The 22,876-nt window shown below is 37.3% G+C and overlaps 1 protein-coding gene across 1 annotated transcript; it reads right to left on the bottom strand.

The window, feature by feature from the left end:
* Positions 1 to 9,476: 9,476 nt before the first annotated feature.
* Positions 9,477 to 10,441, bottom strand: LOC127221725 (olfactory receptor 4F15-like). Its single transcript, XM_051183736.1, has one exon. It carries the CDS (start codon positions 10,413 to 10,415, stop codon positions 9,477 to 9,479), a length of 939 nt encoding a protein of 312 aa, XP_051039693.1. The 5' UTR covers positions 10,416 to 10,441.
* Positions 10,442 to 22,876: the final 12,435 nt, after the last annotated feature.

Genomic DNA, 22,876 nt, shown 5'->3' with positions numbered 1-22,876 from the left:
AAGCTTTCTAAAATTGAATGAACAGACAAAATAATCAAACTTATGGGACACAAGGCTGATAAAAAGAGGCAAGTTCATAGCATAAAGCGCTTACATTAAAAAAAAAAAAAGTCAGGCCCCCACAGCAATCAGGAGAGAGGACCCTGCCCCTGGCCTGGGCAAAATAGTGGAGCTGGCCCCAGTGGCATGTGTTTGGGTGATCCAGATCTGAAAACCTGAAGCAGGAAAACCGGTCCCATTCCTTGCTTCAGGCTGCACTGGGTGAGTTAGCTGAGGCAAGTTCTAGAACTCACCATATAGTGACCATCAAGGAACACTGGACCTAGGCCCAGAACCAGGGTTATGAGTTGGCCCACCTCAGCATCCACCCAATCTATGAACAGTTGGCACATGTGAATGAGACAAACCTACAGATCCAAAACAGCAAGATCTCCACAACACACAGTAATAACTGGACATCCAAGAGGAGCCCCAGTAAGAGTCCATTATTGGTGGCATAGCAGTAGCCAGAGGGCTGGAGCCAGACCAATGACTCTTGGCAATGAAAACTTGCAAGTAAAGATGAATGGACTAAAGAATTAACTGTGTAACTCAATCGGCCACACTACAGCTTCCACACAAAACCAGACTCTTTTTTTTTTTTCATTTGTTTGTTGTTTGGTTTAGTTCGGCTTCTTTGTTTAGTTTGATTTTTGGCTTTTCTTTTAAATTTGGTTTGGTTTTGTTTGGGGGTGGTGCAAGGGGAGAGGGCGTCCCCCATTACTGGGAATCTTTACCAGGCTCACCCTTGTGGACTCCTGGGAGTTTCCTTGCCCCCAAAATGCCCCACAATTCCAGTCATCTCTCCCAGTACTCCACACCCTAACTAATCTCTCTGGTACACATCCCCTCATACCCCCAGTCCACCCATGGAATATATTCTCTTTCCATTGCCCAGTGAGATCCCTGTGACCCTCCCCCACCCTTGAACCCTTATTACTTAAGCCTCTCTTTGTATGTGATCTGTAGCATGATTATCCTTTGCTGTAAGCTAACATACTCTTATGAATGAGTATATACCATGTTTGTCTTTCTGGATCTAGGTTACCTCACTCAGGGTGACATTTTTTCTAGTTCACCCATTTGCCTGCAAATTTTATGATGCCATTGTTTTTAGAAGCTGAGTAAAACTCCACTGTGTAAGTGTCACAGTGTGTCACATATTCTTTATTCTTTTTTTTTTTTTTTAGGTAAAGGACATCTAAATTGTTTCCAGTTTCTGGCTATTAGGAATAAAGCTGATATGAATAGAGTTATAGAAGTGTCTTTTGTGTTGGGAATGAGCATCCTTTGAGTATATGTCCAGTAATAGTATAGCTGGAACTTCACGTAGATATATTCCCAATTTTCTGAGAACCTGTGGTCTTGATTTCCAAAGTGGATATACAAGTTTTCACTCTCACCAGTAATGACAGAGTGTTGAATGTTCCCTTAGATCCACATCCTTGCCAATATTAACTGTTTTTGTATTATTAATCTAAACCATTCTAACAGGTGTAAGATGGAATCTCTTTGTATTTTGATTGGCATTTCCTTGATGTGAAAAATGATGAACAATTCTAAGTGCTTTATAGCCATTTTAAAAGATTCCTCTACTGAAATTCTCAGCTTAGATCTACATCTCATTTTTTAATTGGATTATTTGGGGGGGTTTTTTATTTGTTATTTTACATGTCGATCCCAGTTCCCTCTCCCTTCCTCCCTTCCTCCCTTCCTCCCGCCCTCCCTTTTACCCTCTCTGACCCCTCACATGCACCCTGACCACACTCCACTCCCATCCCCCCTCCTCAATACCACATGTAAGGCAATGCCATCCAGGTGGGGTCATGTAGATCTGTCAGGTCATTTGAAGTAGGGACTAGGACTTCACTCCTGTCTCTAGGTTAAGGCAGTATCCTTCGATGGGGGATGTGTTCACAAGGTCCTTTTGTGCACGAGGGATACATCCTGCCTCCACTGTCTGAGGTCCCTTAGACTGCTCAGTCCTTCTGGATGAGACCCATATTCAGGGGGGCCTGAGTCAGTCCCATGCTGGATTCTGAGCTATCAGTCTGGGGGCCTGTTAGCTCCTCCTTGTTCAGGTCAGCTGTCTCTATTTGTTTCTGAAACCTGGTCTTTTCCTCTCCATCCGCATCTGGATTCTAGTTCAACTCAGTTGTTTCCTTCTGTTTCCAACAGGTACTAGATGAGGGCTCCATGATGGTGGATAAGTTAGTTGTTGATCTCACTATCTGGGAAGGGCATTTATGGTAACCTTTCCACAGTTGCACAAATTGTTAGTTGACAGCAGTCTTGTAGGTCTCTACCAGACTTTAGGTTCAGTTTTTTCTTCAAACCAATATTGGCTCCCTCTTTTATGTTCTGTCTCTCTCTCTCTCTCTCTCTCTCTCTCTCTCTCTCTCTCTCTCTCTCCATCTCTCCTGTCTTATATTCCTACCCTGACTCAATCTTCCTAGTCTCACATGTTTTCCTCTCCTCCCCATCTCTTTCTCCTACTTCCCTCTCCATTCACTGCCCCCCAAATTAAAATCCCATCACAATTCTTCACCGACCTTGAAAGGATAATAATCAACTTCATATGGAAAAACAAAAGACCCAGGATACCCAAAACAGCCCTATAGAATAAAAGAACTTCAGGAAGCATTACCCTTCCTGCCTTTAATCTCTATTACAGAGCTGTAGTTCTGATAACAGCCTGGTATTGGCACAAAAATAGACAGGTAGACCAATGGAATCGAATTGAAAATCCTGATATTAACCACACACCTATGAACACCTGATTTTTGACAAAACAGCTAAAAGAATACAATGGGGCGAGGACAGAGTCTTCAACAAATGGTGCTGGCACAATTGGATGAGGGTGTGTAGAAGACTGCACATAGACTCATGTCTGTCACCATGCACAAAACTCAAGTCCAAATGGATCAAAGACCTCAACATCAATCCAGCCACATTGAACCTCTTAGAAGACAAAGTAGGAGGTACCCTTTAACAAATTGGTATAGGAATCTGCTTCCTGAACATAACTCCAGGGGCACAGACACTGAGAGCAATAATTAATAAATGGGACCTCTTCAAACTTAGAAGCTTCTGTAAGGCAAAGGACACAGTCGACAAGATCAAATGGCAGCCCACAGACTGGGAAAAGATTTTCACCAATCCTATATCCGACAAAGTCCTGATCTCCAAAATATACAAAAACTCAAGAAACTAGTCAACAAAACACCAAACAATCCTATTAAAAAATGGGGTACAGAACTGAAGAAAGAATTATCAGGAGAGGAAATCAAAAAGGCTGAAAGACACTTAACAAAATGCTCTACATCCTTAGCTATCAGGGAAATGCAAATCAAAACAACTTTGAGACACCATCATACTCCTGCCAGAATGGCTAAAATTAGAAACACCAATAATGACTCATGCTGGAGAGGATGTGGAGAAAGGGGAACACTCCTCCACTGCTGGTGGGAGTGCAAACTCATACAGCCATTTTGGAGATCAGTATGGCGGTTCCTCAGGAAAATGGGAATTAGTTTACCACAGGACCCGGCAATCCCCCTCTTAGGCGTATATCCAAATGATCCACATCCATGCAACAAAGACATCTGTTCAACTATGTTCATAGCAGCATTATTTGTAATAGCAAGAACCTGGAATCAACCTAGATGCCCCTCAATTGAGGAATGGATAAAGGAGATGTCGCACATCTACACAATGTAATACTACTCTGCAGAAAAATTAATGGAATCTTGAAATTGCAGGCAAGTGGATGGCACTTGAAGAATCCAGCCTGAATGAGATAACCCAGTCACAAAAAGAGGAACATGGTATGTACTCACTCATATATGGATTTTAGACCCAGAGCAAAGGATCACCACCCTATAATTCCCACCACCAGAGGAACTAGGATACAAGGTGTATTCTAAGGGATTATTTGGTTTTTTGATGTCTAGTTTTTTGAGTTCTTCATATATTTTGGAGATCAACTCTTTGTCAGAGGTGGGGTTGGTGAATATCTTTCCATTCTGTAGGCTTCTGTTTTGTCTTGTTGACTCTTTCCTTTGCCTTACTGAAGCTTCTCAGTTTCAAGAGGTCCCATTTATTGTCAATCTTAGTTTCTGTGCTACTGGTCTTATATTCAGGAAAATGTCTTATAGTGATATTGTGTTTGTAATCTAACAAATAAAGCTTGCCTGAAGACTGATGTGCAGAGCTAGTTAGCCATACACCTAGGTAAGAGCTAAGCCACTAGTTAGCCACACACCTAAAATACTAGTTAGCGGTAGAGCACAGGCAGTGATGGTCACACCTTTAATCCCAGCACTATCAAGCAATGTAAGGTGGGAAAAGACAGGAACTCAGTGAAGTCGAGGTTTGGTGGAGACAGATAGATGCTGTCTGGAGATAATTTGAGAACAGGATTGCCCCTTTGGTCTGAGCATTAGTCAAGGTTGGAACTTTCAAGTGGCTGACCAGTTTGCTTTTCTATTTTCAACATTTACTCTATACCTGCTCTGGGTTTTTATTATTAAAGCCAAGTATTATGTGTGCCATAGTGCACAGATTGGCCAGGTGTCCATTGCAACAGTAGAAGTCTGAGAAGGTGTCAAGATGGGTGTCTAGTGTGGCAAAAGTCTGAGAAGGGTGTCGAGGGGAAATCCACAGTCCAAGGGGAGACCGAGACAGCTCTCTGGAAAACAACATAGGAGATCATGCTGAAGAAGCACACAGGGCAGGAACTGCCTGAAAGCAGAGCCAACTGGTCCCTGGTGGTTAAGTCCATTGGTGTTTGGACTTTGGGGCCTGTGGAGTTTGGGCGGAAGCTGGATACTTGTAGAGATGCTGAAGAGGAAAACCCCAGACTTGGTCAGAGGGCTTGGAGAAAGACAGGAAAATCCAGCCCGTGGTGGGTGACTCTGGCAGGTGCAGCTCATGTGTGCAGCCACAGGCAAGCAGCTATCGCATGAATTCATGCCTAAAAATTTGGACGCCAAGTGAAGCATGAATCTAGTTAATCTTTATCAATAAAAATCAGGAGCCAATTATCTGGGTAAGATCCTGAAAGAACAGAGTAGCCACCAGTCGCCTCCTACCTCTTCTGTTCCTAAAGGCCAAGAGCCTCTCTCAACCCACCTTACTAATTCCTGTCTCTCTCTGCCTACAGTCCTCAAACCACTCTGCTTAATTTTGGTCAACTAGTGGCTGGCTCCAACCTCCGACTCCAAGCAAGATTTGTCAGAACACAAATTAAATTATCATACAACATTCAGTGGTATTTAAATATATTTTTTCTCAAAGAGAATTATAATTATAATTAGTTAAGGTTAACTTATTATTGGTTACAACATATTTGATCACACTGTGAGGCCCAAAATGGCATTATTCACTGGGAAAACCTATTTCTACTTGTGATGTGGCTCAGCCACAGCACATAATTCTAATCCAAGAACTTTCTACTTATAGTAAACAGATTAATGTCAACCATGGGTCAAGAGGAAGAGCAAGCAACCAGTTGGCAGGAAGTAGGGAAATAACCATACAGATTAACTGGGAGGCATTGTATCTAGTTTAGAAGGAATACTTAATTGTTGCTTTTTATCAAAATCTCAGTTTTTTTATTTTACCAATAAAGACTTGGGAGCCAGATGCTGGTGTGAAGCCTGCCTGCTCCAAGACTCAGAGAAAAATCACCCAATTGAGCCTCGTCCTCTACCATCCCAGAAAGGACTTTTCTCCATCTCAACAAAACAAAACCAAGGAAGTAGAAGAAAAGGTTATTCATCTTGGAATTTGTAGAAATAGAGAAGACACTATGAAAGAAAATTTTAAAATATAAAAATGTCTTACTAAACCAGGCATTGATGGCATACACCTTTAATCCCAACACTCGGGAAGCAGAGGCTGGCAGATCTCTATGAGATCAAGACCAGCCTGGTCTACAAGAGCTAGTTCCAGGACAGGCTCAAAGCTACACAGGGAAACCTTGTCACAAAAAAAAATCTTATTCAATATATTCACAGAGAGTTGCTTGAAAACTTTGTAACTGTAACATAACATTGCCTCTTCTACTTAGTACTTAGTATTCAATTATTTGACTATATTTCTTTCTTTTTTTTTTAATCCCGATGAAAATCTCTACAGTCTAAAGACTTGGGCTTAGGATTTTATGGAACTGGAAGACACAAACTGCCAATGTGAGTGATAGTTTAATGTGCACTCATTTGCTGAATCTTCATTATTTTCATTGCATATTCTAGACTAGTTAACTCTTGTCTAGCATGTCTGCCTCTCAGGTTGCTGAGGTCCTGACTTTCTCATCAGTTACTTTCATCACTCATTCTGAGGAAAAAGTTATTTCTAAACATTTATATGTAAGATGCTGTTTTTCTTCCCTTCTTTTGTCCTTTTTATTCTCTGCGTGACAATATAGACTCAGTGCACCACACTAATTAGAAGATTTTTTTTAACTAGGCAAAATAAAGCAACATCATAAGGCGCTTTGTTTTGGAAAACATGATGAACTCTGTGAGAATGTGAAATTGTTCTCCTCTAAACAAGAAGAAATTCTCCCATTTAGAGCATTACCATGTAAGTAAAAGACAGGTGTGAACAGATAGTTCACAGTAGAGAATTATCAGTTCAACCTAATATGGACAGAGGATCTATCTATAACACTTGGTCATAAAATATTTGCTGTTAATTTAAGCTACAATTTAATTCTTGACATGTTTGTTTGTTCTAGAAGAAGCAGGAGAAGAGGATCAAAGGAGCATGGATAACTTTTGTTCACACTTTTGAAAAAGATATTTACAAAAGAATCCTAGATAAAATAAAGCTAGAATGCTTATCACAAAACGCATTACAAAACCACAGTGTATATATCCATATTTTCAATTCCATATCCCTTTATAATTTTTCATATCTTCTTAGTTTCTCGTAGCAATAAATTTATAGCTTATACTTTTAGCTTCTTGTTCTATAGAGTCTTGATTTGTGCCCCTTACTTCTAAGCATCAACCAAACTAATTTTCTCTTTTTCCTCATTGAGAATTATGGCTCTCATATGATTGAAGCTTCTCATTATCTATCACAGTCTTTGTGGTTTCATATATATATGTTCATTCTGCTATATTTAGAAGGCTTTGTTTTCCTTGATAAACTATTCTCATTTTAAAATGACATCACAACAAAGGCCAACACCTTTTTATTGTGGTCCCTAATTCAGGGTCTCTGCCTATATATTTTCAGACAGCATAATGTAGAACATAGTCTTCTAGGTCTTTCTTGGGCCTTGCATTTGTATTATTTGTATATGCTTTTATAAATATGTATTGACTCATCTCTTTTCATTGTGTCACAGGTGTTGTGAGAAATTACTCAGGGTCCACACAGGAAGCCAAATACTGTTTAAATGAGTAAATCAACCCAATCAACTGAAAGAATTCCATAGTAGTTTAAGAAGATTTATGAGAATACAAGATTATAAAGTACTTCAGGACCAACAAGGGCATTCCTACAGCCACAGAGCTCTAGGGATTTCCAAAATTGTAACTCAAATTTATAATCCTGGAACAGGGGGAGACAATAGGAGGTCTAAATAGGAGAATACCACGGCTATTTCTGCATTTTATCATGGGATATATGCTCTGTTGAAGAACACATCTCCCTGAGGTGTGGTGTTACAGTTACCATTGTAACTGCCCTATAACCAACTATGTCACTAAATCTAAAAATGCAGTTACTTGTCATGGGGCACATATGTAGACTAGTGAATTTGTGTTATGTTTCATTTGGTATAAAATATGTCCCCTGGTAAAACAGTACCTTCCAAGAAGGAATGGATGAATCATTCTATGAACCCAGAAAAGATTAAGGTAGCAGATATGTAAGGTCTATCTCACTTACAGTTTAATCAGTGAAGTAGAAAAGGGACAAATAATATACAAATGATATAAAGGATGATTTACAGAAACTAGATTTATCTAATTCCCAAGAATGTTGTAAGCTCAATCTAGGCACAGACTTAGAGATACTAAAATCCCACAAGGAAACATGAGCATGAGGTGGAGACCAAGGGTAGTTAATACTGTCACCCTCAATGCCTCCAGTGTCAATGGTGTAGTAGATGGCTAACCTGGTGACTATAACCATAATGACACACTTAAAATAGCTTGAAACATGGAGGAATTGAAAGGGGAGATAGAAAAGGAAGCATAACTACAAGACTACATTTGTTCCACAGTTTTGTGATGAGTTAGCATACTATAAAGTATCTGTGAGGTGCCTAGGTACCCATACTGTACCAACTGATTAGAAAAAGTATTAAAACTTCATTTGTATCTCTAAAATGTGACACAAATTTTTTGATGAACTGACTTAAGAAAAAAATAGTATGTGATGACCCCAACTGGATGGCATTCCCCTACATATGGAATTGGGGTGGGGGTATGGGTGGAGGGTGGTTAGAGTGCATGTGAGAGGGCAGAGAGGGTAAAAGGGAGGGAAGGAGGGAGGGAGGGAGGGAGAGGGAACTGGGATCGACATGTAAAATAATAAATTAAATTTAAAAAAAAATGCTTTGAATCCAAAATTTAAGTTGAAGGACAAGTAACTGGGGAAAAGGATTTCTATTTTTGTTTCCACAGAAAATGAAAAGATGTGGATTCCTTCCAGACTAATGTGGTTTGATCACGCCAGACCGCCTGAAACAGAGTACAAGGTGATCCTACATTCAAAACAGCTGGACAAAGCAGCTTTACAGACTACAGCCAGGATTTCTGAATCTTCTTCGAATCCCCCATGACAGTGCAGGACATGTCCCCCCTTACCAGCAGGAAGTAGTTTGGAACGAACAACGCCCAAATTCCCAAATATTGTGTATAAATGTTTGTTTTCATTTAATTGGACTTTGTTATATAAAATAAATTAATAAAAAAATAGTATGTGAAATAGAAAGGAAATAAGTAAACTTGAATAAACATAAACATATGTTAACTGGACAGCATATATTCATGACATTTGAGTGTATGCTTGAGCATTCTAAACAGAGAAAAAATTATACGAGTGGATAGAAAATGAAAAAATTTAATCAGATTAATGTCAGTTTATAACTTCTCCATGGAGTGCTGCCAGAAAATGGGGTCAGGAAGATATTTACATATCCTTTCTAAGCTTTTAAGTATTCCTTCTGTACAACTGAAAGCTACTTTACATAAAAATTCTTCTTTGGGAATTGAGCTATGCATTATTAGAATCTCTGTTTATGAGTATATAATTACTTCTCTGTTTCTAGAACATGTTGCAAATCTCTTCTACCAGAGGGTAAAAATCACCCAAATGTCAACATAGGTAAGCAAATCTGATCCAGGAACATAATTTACACTGAACTTGGTTAACAAAGAATTGTGTTAAGTGATGAATGTTCACCATGCAATCATTTAGGATATCTTCCCATATTTCAGTAGCTGTCTGCATACTTTCTTCATTGCAGTTTTCATTTCTTGATTCCTCAGGGTATAGATCACAGGGTTCAGAAACGGAGTGCCAACTGCATCAAATATGGCCAGATACTTGTCCAGGTGGGTGGAGGGGGAAGGCCATGTATAAATAAATATCAAGGGACCAAAGAACACGACCACAACAGAGATGTGAGCAGAAAGAGTAGACAGTGCCTTGGAGGAACCACTTGAGGAATGTTTCTGAACAGTGACTATGATGACAATATAAGATATGGCCAGTATGAAGAAGGAGCCTACAGAGATGAATCCACTGTTGGCAGATACCATTAATTCTAATTGGTTGGTATCTATGCAAGCAAGTCTGAGTAACCGAGGAAAGTCACAGTAAAAACTGTCCAAAATATTTGGTCCACAGAAAGGCAAGTTCACTATGTAAACAAATTGAACCAGGGAATGCATAAGGCCAACCACCCATGCAGACACTAAGATGAAAATGCACATTTTGGCATTCATAATGGTCAAATAATGAAGAGGTTTACATATGGCTACATATCTATCATAAGCCATGCCTATAAGCAGCACCACCTCCACACCACCAATGACATGAATGAAGAAGATTTGAGTGATGCAACCTCTAAAGGAGATGACTTTGTGCTTTCTGAACAGATCATAAATCATCTTGGGACAAGTGACAGATGAAGCACCCAAATCAATTAAAGAGAGGTTGGCCAACAGAAAGTACATGGGAGAATGTAAGTGAGGGTAAGAAGCCACTGTGAAGATGATGAGGGAATTTCCCATCATGCTTGCCATATAAAACATTAAAGCAAACACAAACAGAAGTACTTGCATCTTCCAGGAGTTGGTGAGTCCCACAAACACAAATTCTGACACCACAGAGTGATTTTTTCCTTCCATTGGTGTCCTTTGTAGTGCTACATGAAGGGCAGCAGTAGAAGAAACTGAAAATTATGATAATTATATTAATAGTGCAAAAGGTTGGAACTCAGGGTTATGAATACATATTTTTGATTTAACATTTAAAACCAAATCAAAGATGAACAAATATATGAGCAAATGCTTTCATGGATACTTATCAGGGGACTGCAAATTACAAACATTCTGAAATACCATCTCAAATCTTTTAAAGGAGCTTTATCAAAGGCTCAAAAATAACAAGTTTTGGGCAAGTGTTAAGAAAGGAACCTCATACAAAGTTGTTGGGACTATAAATTAGTTTATCAATTTAATAAAGCATATTGTCTTTTCCATAATAATTTTAAAATAGGGCCTTGGTGGTATAGAGCCCATGCCTTCCAGTGTGTAGGGCTCTGCATTTCATCCCCATCAAAGAAAGAAGGGGAAGAAGGAAAGATGGAGTGAAAGAAGGAGGAAAAGGAGAGGAATATGTGGAAAAACAGAAAAATTGAGATAGATTCAGACAAAAAAGGCAAAAGGAAACAGGAGAAATAGAATGGGAGAGGGAGACAGAAAAGACAGAGATAAAAATAAAGGAGAGAGATTATTATTAACCATTATGATTCTGGGGATGAATCATCAAGAGGTAATGACCCTGTGTTGGCCCATGATCACTGAAACATTAATTATAATAACCTGCATAGAAACATCCCAAGTGTTCCTTCGCAGTAGACTTACACACAGACATACAAACACACACATATATACATAGCATACAAATGGTGTACTGTTCCACAGCCTTTAAAAAGAAGGGAAATTTGTGTCTATAACAACATTAATGAACCTGGAGGGAGGTCATTGTGCAGAGTGAAACTGCAAGCACAAGAAGACAAATGCCAGAAGATCTAATGTACATATAAAATCTGAAGGAAGTCAAACTCATAAAAAAAATGAATATAATGATGGCCCAGGCCAAAAAAAATAGCATCGTGTGTGTGTGTGTGTGTGTGTGTGTGTGTGTGTGTGTGTGTAACAAGAATATGATGATGTTAAAAAAAAGAAAAGAAAAATACAAATGCTTCATTGACATGATGGTTTCTTCCTTGAGATCTACTGCAGCATGGTGATAACAATGATAATCCCATGCTTGAAAATGGCTGAGTCAACTTTATCAATGTTCTCTCAACTGATAAAAATGTGAGGAAAACATCATCATTAATTTAAGATATATATTTTATATATAATACAACTAAATGTGCATCAATTACATTAATATATAAATATATATTAAAAACTAATATATATATATATGTAAGCAAATGTTGAATACAAAAAATATACAGTATTTATTTGCTAGTTGTACCCATGTGAACACAGAAAGGGAAAACCCACCGATTATGCCCATAGAGTTATAGAGTTTTTTTATTTAAATAATTTTTTTCAATTATTTAATATTTCAAAAAGTTTCCCCTCCCTGCTCTCATCCCATCGCCTCCCCTTTTCCATCTATCCCCCTCTCCATCCACTCCTCCTCCATCTCCATCCAGAAAGGGACAGGCCACCCATAGGCTTACACAAAGCATGGCACATCAAATTGAGGCAGGACCAAGCTCCCCCCGCCCCACCCCGTTATGGCCAGCCCAAGTAATCCAGCATAGAGAACATGTTACCAAAAGCCAGCTAAGTGAAAGGGAGAGGTTCTGATTTCACTGTTAGAAGCTTTACTAAGAAAACAAATTACATGATAATCACACGTGAAGAAGGCATAGGTTGGTTTCATGTATGCTCCCTGACTGTTGGTGCAATGTCCATGAGCTCCTGAGAGCTGGGTCAATTGTATCCCCCCCATCATGACCCATCCCCCTGGCTGGTACAATTTCTCCTCCCTTTCTTCTGCAAAACTCTCATAGCTCAGCACAGTGCTTCTCTGTGGATTTCTGACTCTGCTTTCATCACTTACTGGATAGAATATCTCTGATGGCAATTTAGGAAGTAACCAACCTGCTTACTTCAACAATCTACTTCAATACATAGGTGTTCTAAATAAAATACTTAATATTGATACTAATATTTTTCATTTTTCCATAATATTGTGAATACATTAGGTAAATGAATGAATTGAAAAAGATGGCATCATAAAACAGACAGCATGAAATTCCACTTTTGAAATGTGTTTCAAAATATGTTAACTAACTCCTTCCGATAAAAGATCTTCAAAATATGTTAACTACCACCTATTCAATGACAGATTACAGTATTCAGGTTACTTAGCAATCAAAGTGTACTTTCAATGTAATTTAAATGTATTTTTTTCAAAGAATTCTGTGTGTCTCCTTAGTGATTGTAATTAATTAGGTGTAATTAATTAAATGTTCCTTTGCTACTAGAAACAACTCACATAGATTTAAGGACTAAAGTGACATTTTTTGTAACCCATACTAAAACTAGGAATTGCAATATAATGTATATAAGGATTTACTGAAACATATATCTAGATGTATTTTGATTATTTCCAACACACATGAAAATATGCATGGTTACAGGTTTAAAGACAAGAAAGGAGAGTGTGCAGAGTTCTAAAGTAACAGAAAAGTTGAAGGAAAAGCATAATAAAAGTAAAGAAAAATCAATGAGGTCAAAGGAAAAATCTAAAACCAACAACAAAATTTGAAACGTATGTACGGTTATGGAGAAAAAAGAAAAGTTTGAGTAAAGACAATTTATTCAATTGACATGCTTTTCTGACCATTTTCAAAAGCTGCATGGTTACAGCCAATCAAGGGATTCAAGCGTCTTTCAGGTTCTCTTGTCAATGAACCTGTATCCACAGTGAATTTGTGTTTTAAACAGCCAATCTCTATCACCTTGGTAAACCCAGGAATGCTTTTGAGTTTAGAGTAGAATGATGTGTAACTATACCAAAACATCATGGAATTTAGAAACAGATAAAGTTTGAGACATGACTGGCTTAGATTCACTAGACAGAGTAGTATCCAAAAACAAGACCTAAGATGTAGACATCTGCAAATGGAGAATGAAGGATATGATGCTTATTTACCTATGAGCCACACATTCCACAGAGGAAACACACAGAACAGGTCATTATAAATCTTTTACAGTTGTTTGGGTTTTAAAACCATTCTTGTTCATTATATAATACACATTCATTTATAACTATTAAAATACCCATGACACAAAATATTAGACTTCATTTTTTTTACTTACATTGTAAATAATTTCATTGCTAGTACCTTTATATAGTCCTAAATATATCATATATAGAATTCTCCAAAATAGATTTTTAGACACCTAAATTTTTTTGTTTTGTTTTGTTTTTGGAGACAGGGTTTCTCCTTAGCTTTGGAGCCTGTCCTGGAACTCACTCTGTAGAACTGTAGAGCAGGCTGGCCTCAAACTCATAGATATCCACCTGTCTCTGCCTCCTAAGTGCTGGGCTTAAAAGCATGTGCCACCACTGACATCTAAATTTTTAAGAATTTCTTAATTCTTAAATGAAATATTTGGTATTGAGGTTCCTAATATACAGTCATAAGTTCAATATTCCTATAGCCATCTGCTAGGTTTGAGCAAAATACTCATCAAAACTATCACCTGTGAATGAATATTTTCTCCTGTTTTCATACTTATTGTAAGTTTATTTTTCCCTCAAGACAAACTCAGGAATTTTACTTCTCAAATTGTCATGAAACCTGCTTTACACCCAAAAACTCCCAAGCCCTTCTAATTTAAGAACAACTGCTGCTTTTACTGATTATTTAGGGAAATATAAGTAACTGTGGGCATTTTTCAAAAAGTGTTTATGAGAATAAATGAAACAAAACGACACCCATAGCTTTCTAATTTCAAAATTCAAACAACCCAATAAATTTTGCATTTTAATTACTCTGACTCTCATTCTCACTTTCTTTTGCCCAAGAAAAATTAAAATTCTCCATGTGTTAAACTCCTTAATTGTCTTTCTTACAGTTCAGAAATAAAATTAATATACACTTTTTTTTTTATAAACTACAGTAGATGGAGTTGGAAGGGTGCCTCCGTGTATCAACCTTGATACGAGTGGTGCAGGCCTGGTCCTGCCTCAACTTAGTATGTCAGACTTTGTTGACTCTCTAAGGAAGGCCTTATTCCCTCTGAGGAATGGATAAGGGTTAGGAAAGAGAGAAGGTGGGGAGATGAGATAAGGGGAAGGAGGGTGAACTGGGGTTGCTATGTAAAATGAAAACAATTTAAATTTTTAAAAATTGTTATAAACCACAGGAGATGGAATTACAGGGATGACTCAGGGATTGAGAGTACTCACTGATCTTGCAGAGGAAATGGGTTAAGTTCATCAGTACCCACATGACAGCTCACATCTGTCTGTAACTCCAGTTGCAGAGCACTCAATACATCCTTCTGGCTTCCTTGAGTACTGCTGGCAAGAAAGACACATACAAACATGGAAGTAAAAAAAAAATCACATGTGAAAAATAAAAACAAACTTTTTAAAACAGGAGGAAATGTGAAAAATAAATCTAATTCCTGACCTGTTAGTATTAACCTGTTTTGAAATTCTCAACATCACATTGAAAAATGGGTGTGTATTGTAAAATTACACCTCAAGTAAATTCAGAATACTACAAAGCTTTTTAGTGTTTTCCAGTGTCCTTTACATTTCCTCATGTACAATGTTATTGTAACTCAAAGTCAAATCCGATTAATGTTTTTCAATACTTCAGAGAATTTTTTCAAACATATTTTTCCATGCTTGAATATCCCTTTCGCAGGTTACTGTTGACATTTCTTTAAACAAACACAAGCACCTTAGCTATGATCCATGCACATAGCAACTTCAAAATCAAGAACCATATCTACATTTATTTGTCCTTTATTGGACATTTCTTATTGTTTCAACATCTCTGGGTATTTTACCTATATAAAGGAAATAGCATCTTCACAGACTGGCTTCCCTTATTTCTGTAGCCTAAAGTACCAAATGATAGCCTAATATAAAATATATGAATCTAATTATTCAAACCTCAAGAGACCATTGAGAAAATTTTCTGAAAACACTAGGTAGTTTTCAAAGTGCTCATAGTTTAGACTCGTTCTCTGGAGGACAATTTGATTTGTCCAGTGCACTAAAGGATTTTAGGTTTCATGAAACAACAGTAAGAAGAAAAAGGAAAACAAGAATGGAAAATGTTTTTGTCATTGAACTCTTTGGTTGTAAATATTAATAACCAGCCAGTGTAATTAATCCCTAAAAGTAGATAATTAGTTCAATTCCTGACTATACACATTCATAAATCACTTTAATATATTTTAACATGAAATATTTCTGAAGCTTTCATTTTACATATTACATAATTTTGATTCTGTACATAAATTTAGATGTATAGAAGTTTACAGAAGATATGAAACTGAAAAGTAAATGAAATAATTAAATTACCAATCAAGAAAACAGGGGTGGGTAAAAGCAGAAAAGGCAAGAGTATGCAGGCTCTCCACTCCAGTTCAATATAATTCTTGAAGTCTTAATTAGTTCAATAATACAAAAGAAAAGGAGAAGGGGAGAGATAAAGGAAGGAAGGTCAAAAAGGAAGAAAGGAAGGATATTAAGGAAGGGAGGAAGGAAGGAAGGAAGAAAAGAAGGAGGGAAGGAATGAAGGAAGGAAGGAAATACAAATGGAAAAAGAAGTCAATATATAAAAGTAGCCCTATTTGCAAATGATGATTCACCACATAAGAGAACTTAAAGACTCCACCAATAAAACACTTAGCACTAATAAATACTTTCAGCAAAGTGTCAGTATACAAAATTAACATGCAAAACTTGAAAGCCTATGACAAACATACTAAAAAAGAAGTGCAGGAAATAATTCTACTTGGTAGGAAAATAAAACTGTTGGAGGGGGGAGATTAACTAAGAAAATGAAGAATTTTTTCTATGAAAACTTCAGAACACAGAAGAAAGAAATTGAGGACTATATCAGAAGATAGAAAGAGCTCTCATGCTCATGGATCAGAAGGATCAACGTGAAGATTGATATACTACTAACACAAATCTACAGGTTTTATGAAATCCTCAGTATATACTAAAACCATTTTCACAGATATAAAAAAAAATCTCAAAATTTATATGGAGACACAAAAGACCAAGGATAGACAAAGTAATCCTGAACAAAAAGAATACTAAAACAAGGTATCACCATACTGAGTTATACCATAGAACTACAGTAATAGAAATACTCATGGTACTGGCCCAAAACAGACACATCAATCAATGACATAGAATAGAGCATAACTCTACATAATCACAGATAATTAACGTTGACAAAAACACCTAAACTATACATTGGGGGAAAGCATCTTCAACAAATGGTATTGGAAAACTGAATATCAACGTGTAGAAAATTAGAGACTTATCTCTAACCCAGAACAAAACTCAACTCCAGGTGGAAAAGGGACCTCAACATAAGACCTGATGCCCTGTGATTGCTAGAGGAAATTCAGGAAGTACATAAAACTTGCAGGCACAGGGAAGAAATTTCTCAATGGGACACCAAAAGCACAGGCACAAGGATTAACAATTGACAAATATTTCATCAAACTAGGAAGCTTCTGTGCAGCAAAGGACAGTCAAGTGAAGAAGCAGCCCCTTAAGTGAAAAAAATATCTTCCAGCTGTACATCTGACAGCACATTAATATCTAAAATACACAAAGAACTCAGAAACACCTCAATTGAAATAGCAGCTGTGGGAACTGGAATGACGACCCAAAGGATAAGAATACTTTGGACTCTTGCAAAGGATCTATATTCAGTTCCCAAGACCACATGGCAGCTAACAACTGCCTGTAACTTCAGTTCCATGGGAACTAACACCATCTTCTGGCTTCTATGGGCACTAAGCATGCACACAGTTAACATAGACACATGCAGACAAGACTAAAACACATAAAATAACTTTTTAAAATATACATGAAAGCACTCCAGCAGATAAGGTTGCTGCAGGTTTTCACCTCTGCTTCTGCTCCTGCAAATCCAATCCCCCCAATCTCATCCCAGCTCTGTAACAGAACAGTTGATTTGGACTCCTTTCCTCACTGACCTCATCAACAACATATAGCAAAGATTGTCCAAACTTTCTTCCCCCAATTTATGCCAGTCGCCAACACCAGGCATCCCACAGGAACATATTAGCTGAGCAGCCTAGTGAAATGGGAAAGCTAACTGAAGACAGCCACCACTCTACAGAGTGTGCAAAGCACTCTACAGAGTGTGCAAATAGCTGTTCTTGAGGACGAGGCCCAGTTGGCCACTGCTGAAAACCTATGCTCACAAAAATAATGAACAAACTCAGCAGGTAATATTTATTCATGTGTGTAATAAAGAAAAGGCCATGAATTCTAGCAAGAGGGGAACATGGGAAGAACTGGAGGTGGAAATGAAATAGATCAATGGTATAATTATATTTTAATTTATACATGAGCATCATACATAAATGTGTATAAAACATATGGTCATGTATGTTGTCTCTGAATACTTAAAAAAGGTGCTTTTAAGTGTCTAGTCAACATTATCTTATTATGCAGAAACCTAAGGTCTTTTACATCCATACATCTTCCTGTCTCTCTCCCATACCCTCCTTTGTGACTTATTTAAAGCTTCTTCCTTTAACTTTCCAGAATTCCAGGTAATAAATACCTTGCAAAGAAATGAGTTCATGTTGGCAATCCCAAGTCTCTGTGGTATCCATTTGGTCAGTACTTCTCTGGAGGCCAATTAACTGTGTCTCCCACAGTAGCAGCACTCATGTAGATGTTAGTACATGAAATTATGCCGCTTCTAACCATATGCATGCTATGTTTAAGTATTTGAAAATAAACATTTAAGAGTAACAAATATAGAAATAGCTGATGGAATACAATATCTAATGTATCAACCACCCAGTACTGAATAGAATTTTCTTTCTGAAGATAGATTATTGTCTATAGAAATCAATTAAACATTACCTTGCACCAGAGAAAATTCCTAAACTAAGGTTAATGAGTAAAAAATAAAGTAAACTAAGTAAAAGAAGAAAGACACAATGTCAGAAATTTAAATTACTTTTTAACTCTAAGTTTAAGATCCAAAATCAAGGAGATAGAAGTATAGGAGGCAGCCTTACAAGTGTGGGTGAGAACTGACTTTCTGCATCCGTTCTTTCAAACGCTCAAGGTCTTCATGTAGAAAGAGGTAAAGATGGCCTGAAAACAGCCAGGATATTCTGAGCTCCGGGTATTAAGTGGATTGCTCTCCTTCTCCATGTTTATTTTGAGAGCCATGCAAATTATAGATGCATTTAAAGAAAGCTAAGAAAGCTAATTAATGCAGGCTGCCTTCTCTCTCAAACCTGCCTTCTCTCATATAGATTTGTCATGCACACTGAGTCACTATAAGGCAGCCAGGCAGTCACTAAGGTGCAGCACACAACTGAATAGTCATGAGAAAAAGGTCAAGTCTCCACTGTCAGAGGTCCCTTAGATGGCCTAGGCCTTCTAACTGAGACCCATGTTCAGAGGGTCTGAGTCAGTCCAATGCTGGTTTCCCAGCTGTCAGTCTGGGGGGTCCACTGGCTCTCCTTGTTCAAATAAGCTGTCTCTGTGGGTTTCTGTAGCCTGGTCTTGTCCTCCCTCTCTTCATCTGGATTCTAGGAGTTCAGCTCACTGTTTAGCTGTAGGTGTCTGCTTCTGTTTCTATCAGCTCTATGATGGTGGATAAGTTAGTCATCAATCTCATTATCAAGGAAGGGCATTTATGGTAGCCTTTCCACTGTTGCTCAAATTGTTAGTTGGGGGTCAGACTTATAGGTCTCTGTACATTTCTCTAGGTTCATTTTTCTCTTCAAACCTATAATGGCTCCCCTCTTTTATGGTATCTCTCTCACCAAAACACCAAATAAACCTATTAAAAATGGAGTACAGAACTGAAGAATTTTCAATAGAGGAAATAAAAAGGAGAAAGATGCTTAAGAAAGTGCACAAAATCCTTATTTATCTGAGAAATGTAATTCAAAACAACTCTGAGATACCATCTTACTCCTGCCAGAATGGCTAAAATTAGAAACACCTATGACAACTTATACTGGAGAGGATGTGGAGAAAGGGGAACACTCCTTCACTGCTGGTTAGAATGTAAACTTGTACAGCCATTTCAGAGATTAATATGGCAGTTCCTCGGGAAAATGGGAATCAGTCTACCACAGGACCTGTCAATCCCACTCTTAGGCATATACCAAAATGATCCACATCAATGCAACAAAGACATCTGTTCAACTATGTTCATAGCAGCATTATTTGTAATACCAAGAGCCTGGAAGCAACATAGATGCCCTCAACTGAAGAATGAATAAAGTAGATGTGGCACATTACAAATGGAATACTACTCTGGGAAAAAAAGACAATGGAATCTTGAAATTCACAGGAAATGGATGGAACTTGAAGAAACCATCATGAATGAGGTAACCTGTTACTAATATGTTTTTCCCGCTGCCACACCAGCCCCAATTAACACATACAGAGACTCTGTATTTGATATAATTCTGTTGGCCTGTTACTTGTTTCTTATTGGCTAGCTCTGTCTTAAGTATTAACCCATTTCTATTAAACTAAGTATTTCCATATGGTCTCATTTTACTGGAGAGAGAACCCGGACCTTTGTTGTCCCCCGTCTCTCCATGTTGACTCCTCCTTACTACTCCCTCGAATCCTCCTTGTCTCCTAGTCCTGCCTATCTTGCTTTCCTATTGGCCAACAGTGCTTTATTCATTAACCAGTATGAGAAACTTATTTACAGAACAACATCTCTCATCAGTAACCTAGTCACAAAAAGAAGAACATAGTATGTACTCACTCATATATAGATTTAAGCACAGAGAAAAGGATCACCAGCCTAAAATTCACACCTCCAGAGAAACTAAGATACAAGGAGAAATCTAAGAGATTTATACAAGGTCCCTCACAGAATGGGAAAGGAACAAGATCTCCTGAGCATATTGGGGAGGGGGGCAGTGAGTGGAGAAGGAGCTAGGAGAAAGAGAAAGGGAAGAAAGGAAAGCATATGGGACTAGGGAAGATTGAGTCAGGGGGAGGAATAGACAAGAGAGAATTTTTGATCTGATGAGAAAGATGAAATTTCAACCTTAGCTGTGAAATTGACATTTTATACATATTGCAACAAAATGGAGCAATGTTTGGAGACTTTTACTCATGCTACATCATGCTTCAAGGTATGTATTCATTTATTTGTAATTAGAAATAATATTTTACAAAATAGAATTATTATTTTGTGATTAATCACTATGCTTTAATTTCTTCAGTTTGTAACAATGAAAATACATCCTACATGTGACATATTTACATTATGATTCATAACAGCAGCAAAATTACAGTAATGAGATAGCAACTAAAAGTAAACTTATGGTTGGGTGCCATCACACATGAGGAACTCTATGACAGGGACACAGCATTAGGAAAATGGAGAACCACTGAGATACAGAGTAAGACTTCAACTCAAAGATAATAAATTATCTTCCCTTTAATTTATACAGTTTAATCAGTTCTAGGCAAATTTGTTTCTTATATATTATGTGAGATGCAGGAGGAGAAGGATAGGAAGAGAAGCTATGACTTTTGTTCGTTATGTTAAGGAGCTTTTTATAAATACACTGAGATAGATTTTGAAAGAATGGTAGAATTTTGACCACATGAAAACATTAGGAGGAGGAAACTGCTATATAGTCTCTCATCTTCAGTAATATATTCGTTCCTACTTTGTTATTCTGTTCCTTTTCAGTTTCCTGTGGTGGATTAATTTCGAGATCTATTTGTGAACTTGGCATTTAGTTTTCAGAATTGTTTAAGCTAATTCATATCATTTATCTCTGGATTTATCTCTCACACCATTGAACCTTCTTATTTTCTTGAAAAACATTAAAGGCTTTTGTCTATATTGTTGGAAGAACCTCAGGTAACTTGCTACACAGTGTGCTCTACTGTGTTCCAATCTGCAATCTTTTAAACTCTTGTATATGCTTCTCCACCACACTTAAGTAGTGACATTGAAACTTTGCCTCATTCCATGGCACTACAGACTAAAAATTCTCCAGGAAAGGAGCATTGCCGTATATAACTCTACATCCACAAGTTTCTGTTCAAATTTAAGCATTCAATGAATACTTGTTCAACAAAACTTTGTAGAATTGATGAAAATTTATCCTAAGCTAATTTATAAAGAAATAATTAAAACAGTTTAAAGTAGGGCTATAAAAATAAAATAAAAATACACTGTGATACAATTGTCCAAACATGAATTTCAGTTTCAAAAATATCATATTCATATTAATTCATAACACTGATTTTAAGTGTGCCAATGCTTCACAAGAGATTTTGATCATAGAAACAAAGCAGAGTGAGACCATGAGACTTCTTCCATAGACTCCTTTAAAGCAATTGCTCTCTGTGTCCCACAAACTTGCCCTTCAAAAGCTTCTGCAAAACACTAGTATGTGTATAATATATTACAGTAAATGAATTCCTCATTTTAATACTGGCAGGTGATAACTCTGAAATCCTCCATAAATCATCACAATATGGCTTATTAGCAACAATGATCATGCAATGACCATTTAAGATTTTTCAGTATATTCTAAATATACACAGTATGTTATGAATCAATTCTCTTTTTATTTTATAAAACTAGTTTTTTCATACAATTTATCAGATTATGATCATCCCTCCCCCAACTACTCTCAGAACATCCCTACTTACCCATGCACCAAAATCAGCAATGTTCCCTCCCTGATCACAATAAAAACAGGAATATAATTAATAATAATAATAGTAATAATATAGTAAAAATGAGAAAGAAAAGCAGCCAAAGAAAAGGCTCATAAAGTACATATAGTCTCAGACACATACACATTCATGCACACAAGAATCCCATAAAAAAAACACACAAAGCAGAAACCATACTATAAATACAAATGGAGGAAGCAAAATAGACCGGGCAAAGCAGTATGAGAAAAAGAACCTCCAAAGTGCTAAAGAGTTTATGTTGACCACCTGCTACTGGGCATGAGATCTGACCTTAAAATAATTTCAAGACCCAGTTCAGAATCAATTAAAGAAAACTAATTTTTTTCATTTGTGAATGGTTATCAATTGGAAATGGCATCTGGGTTAGGGATGAGTGCTTATGTCCATTTCCTCTCGGAATGTTAGGACCCCACCTTTCACAGACTACAGGTCTGCAGGCCCTGTGCACGCTCTCACAGTCTTTGTGATTTCATATATGTGTCTCTTCTGCTATATTTAGAAGGCTTTGTATTCCTTGATAAACTATTCTCATTTTAAAATGACATCACAACAAAGGCCAACACCTTTTTATTGTGGTCCTTAGTTCAGGGTCTCTGCT

The sequence above is a fragment of the Phodopus roborovskii genome, unplaced genomic scaffold (genome assembly GCF_943737965.1).
Source record: "Phodopus roborovskii unplaced genomic scaffold, PHOROB, whole genome shotgun sequence".
Taxonomy (NCBI): Eukaryota; Metazoa; Chordata; class Mammalia; order Rodentia; family Cricetidae; genus Phodopus; species Phodopus roborovskii.
This window is presented reverse-complemented; position numbering and strand designations above follow the sequence as displayed.

Bases quoted from the DNA above. Each gene is read 5' to 3' on its own strand.
- LOC127221725 (XM_051183736.1), bottom strand. From the start codon at position 10,415: ATGGAAGGAAAAAATCACTCTGTGGTGTCAGAATTTGTGTTTGTGGGA.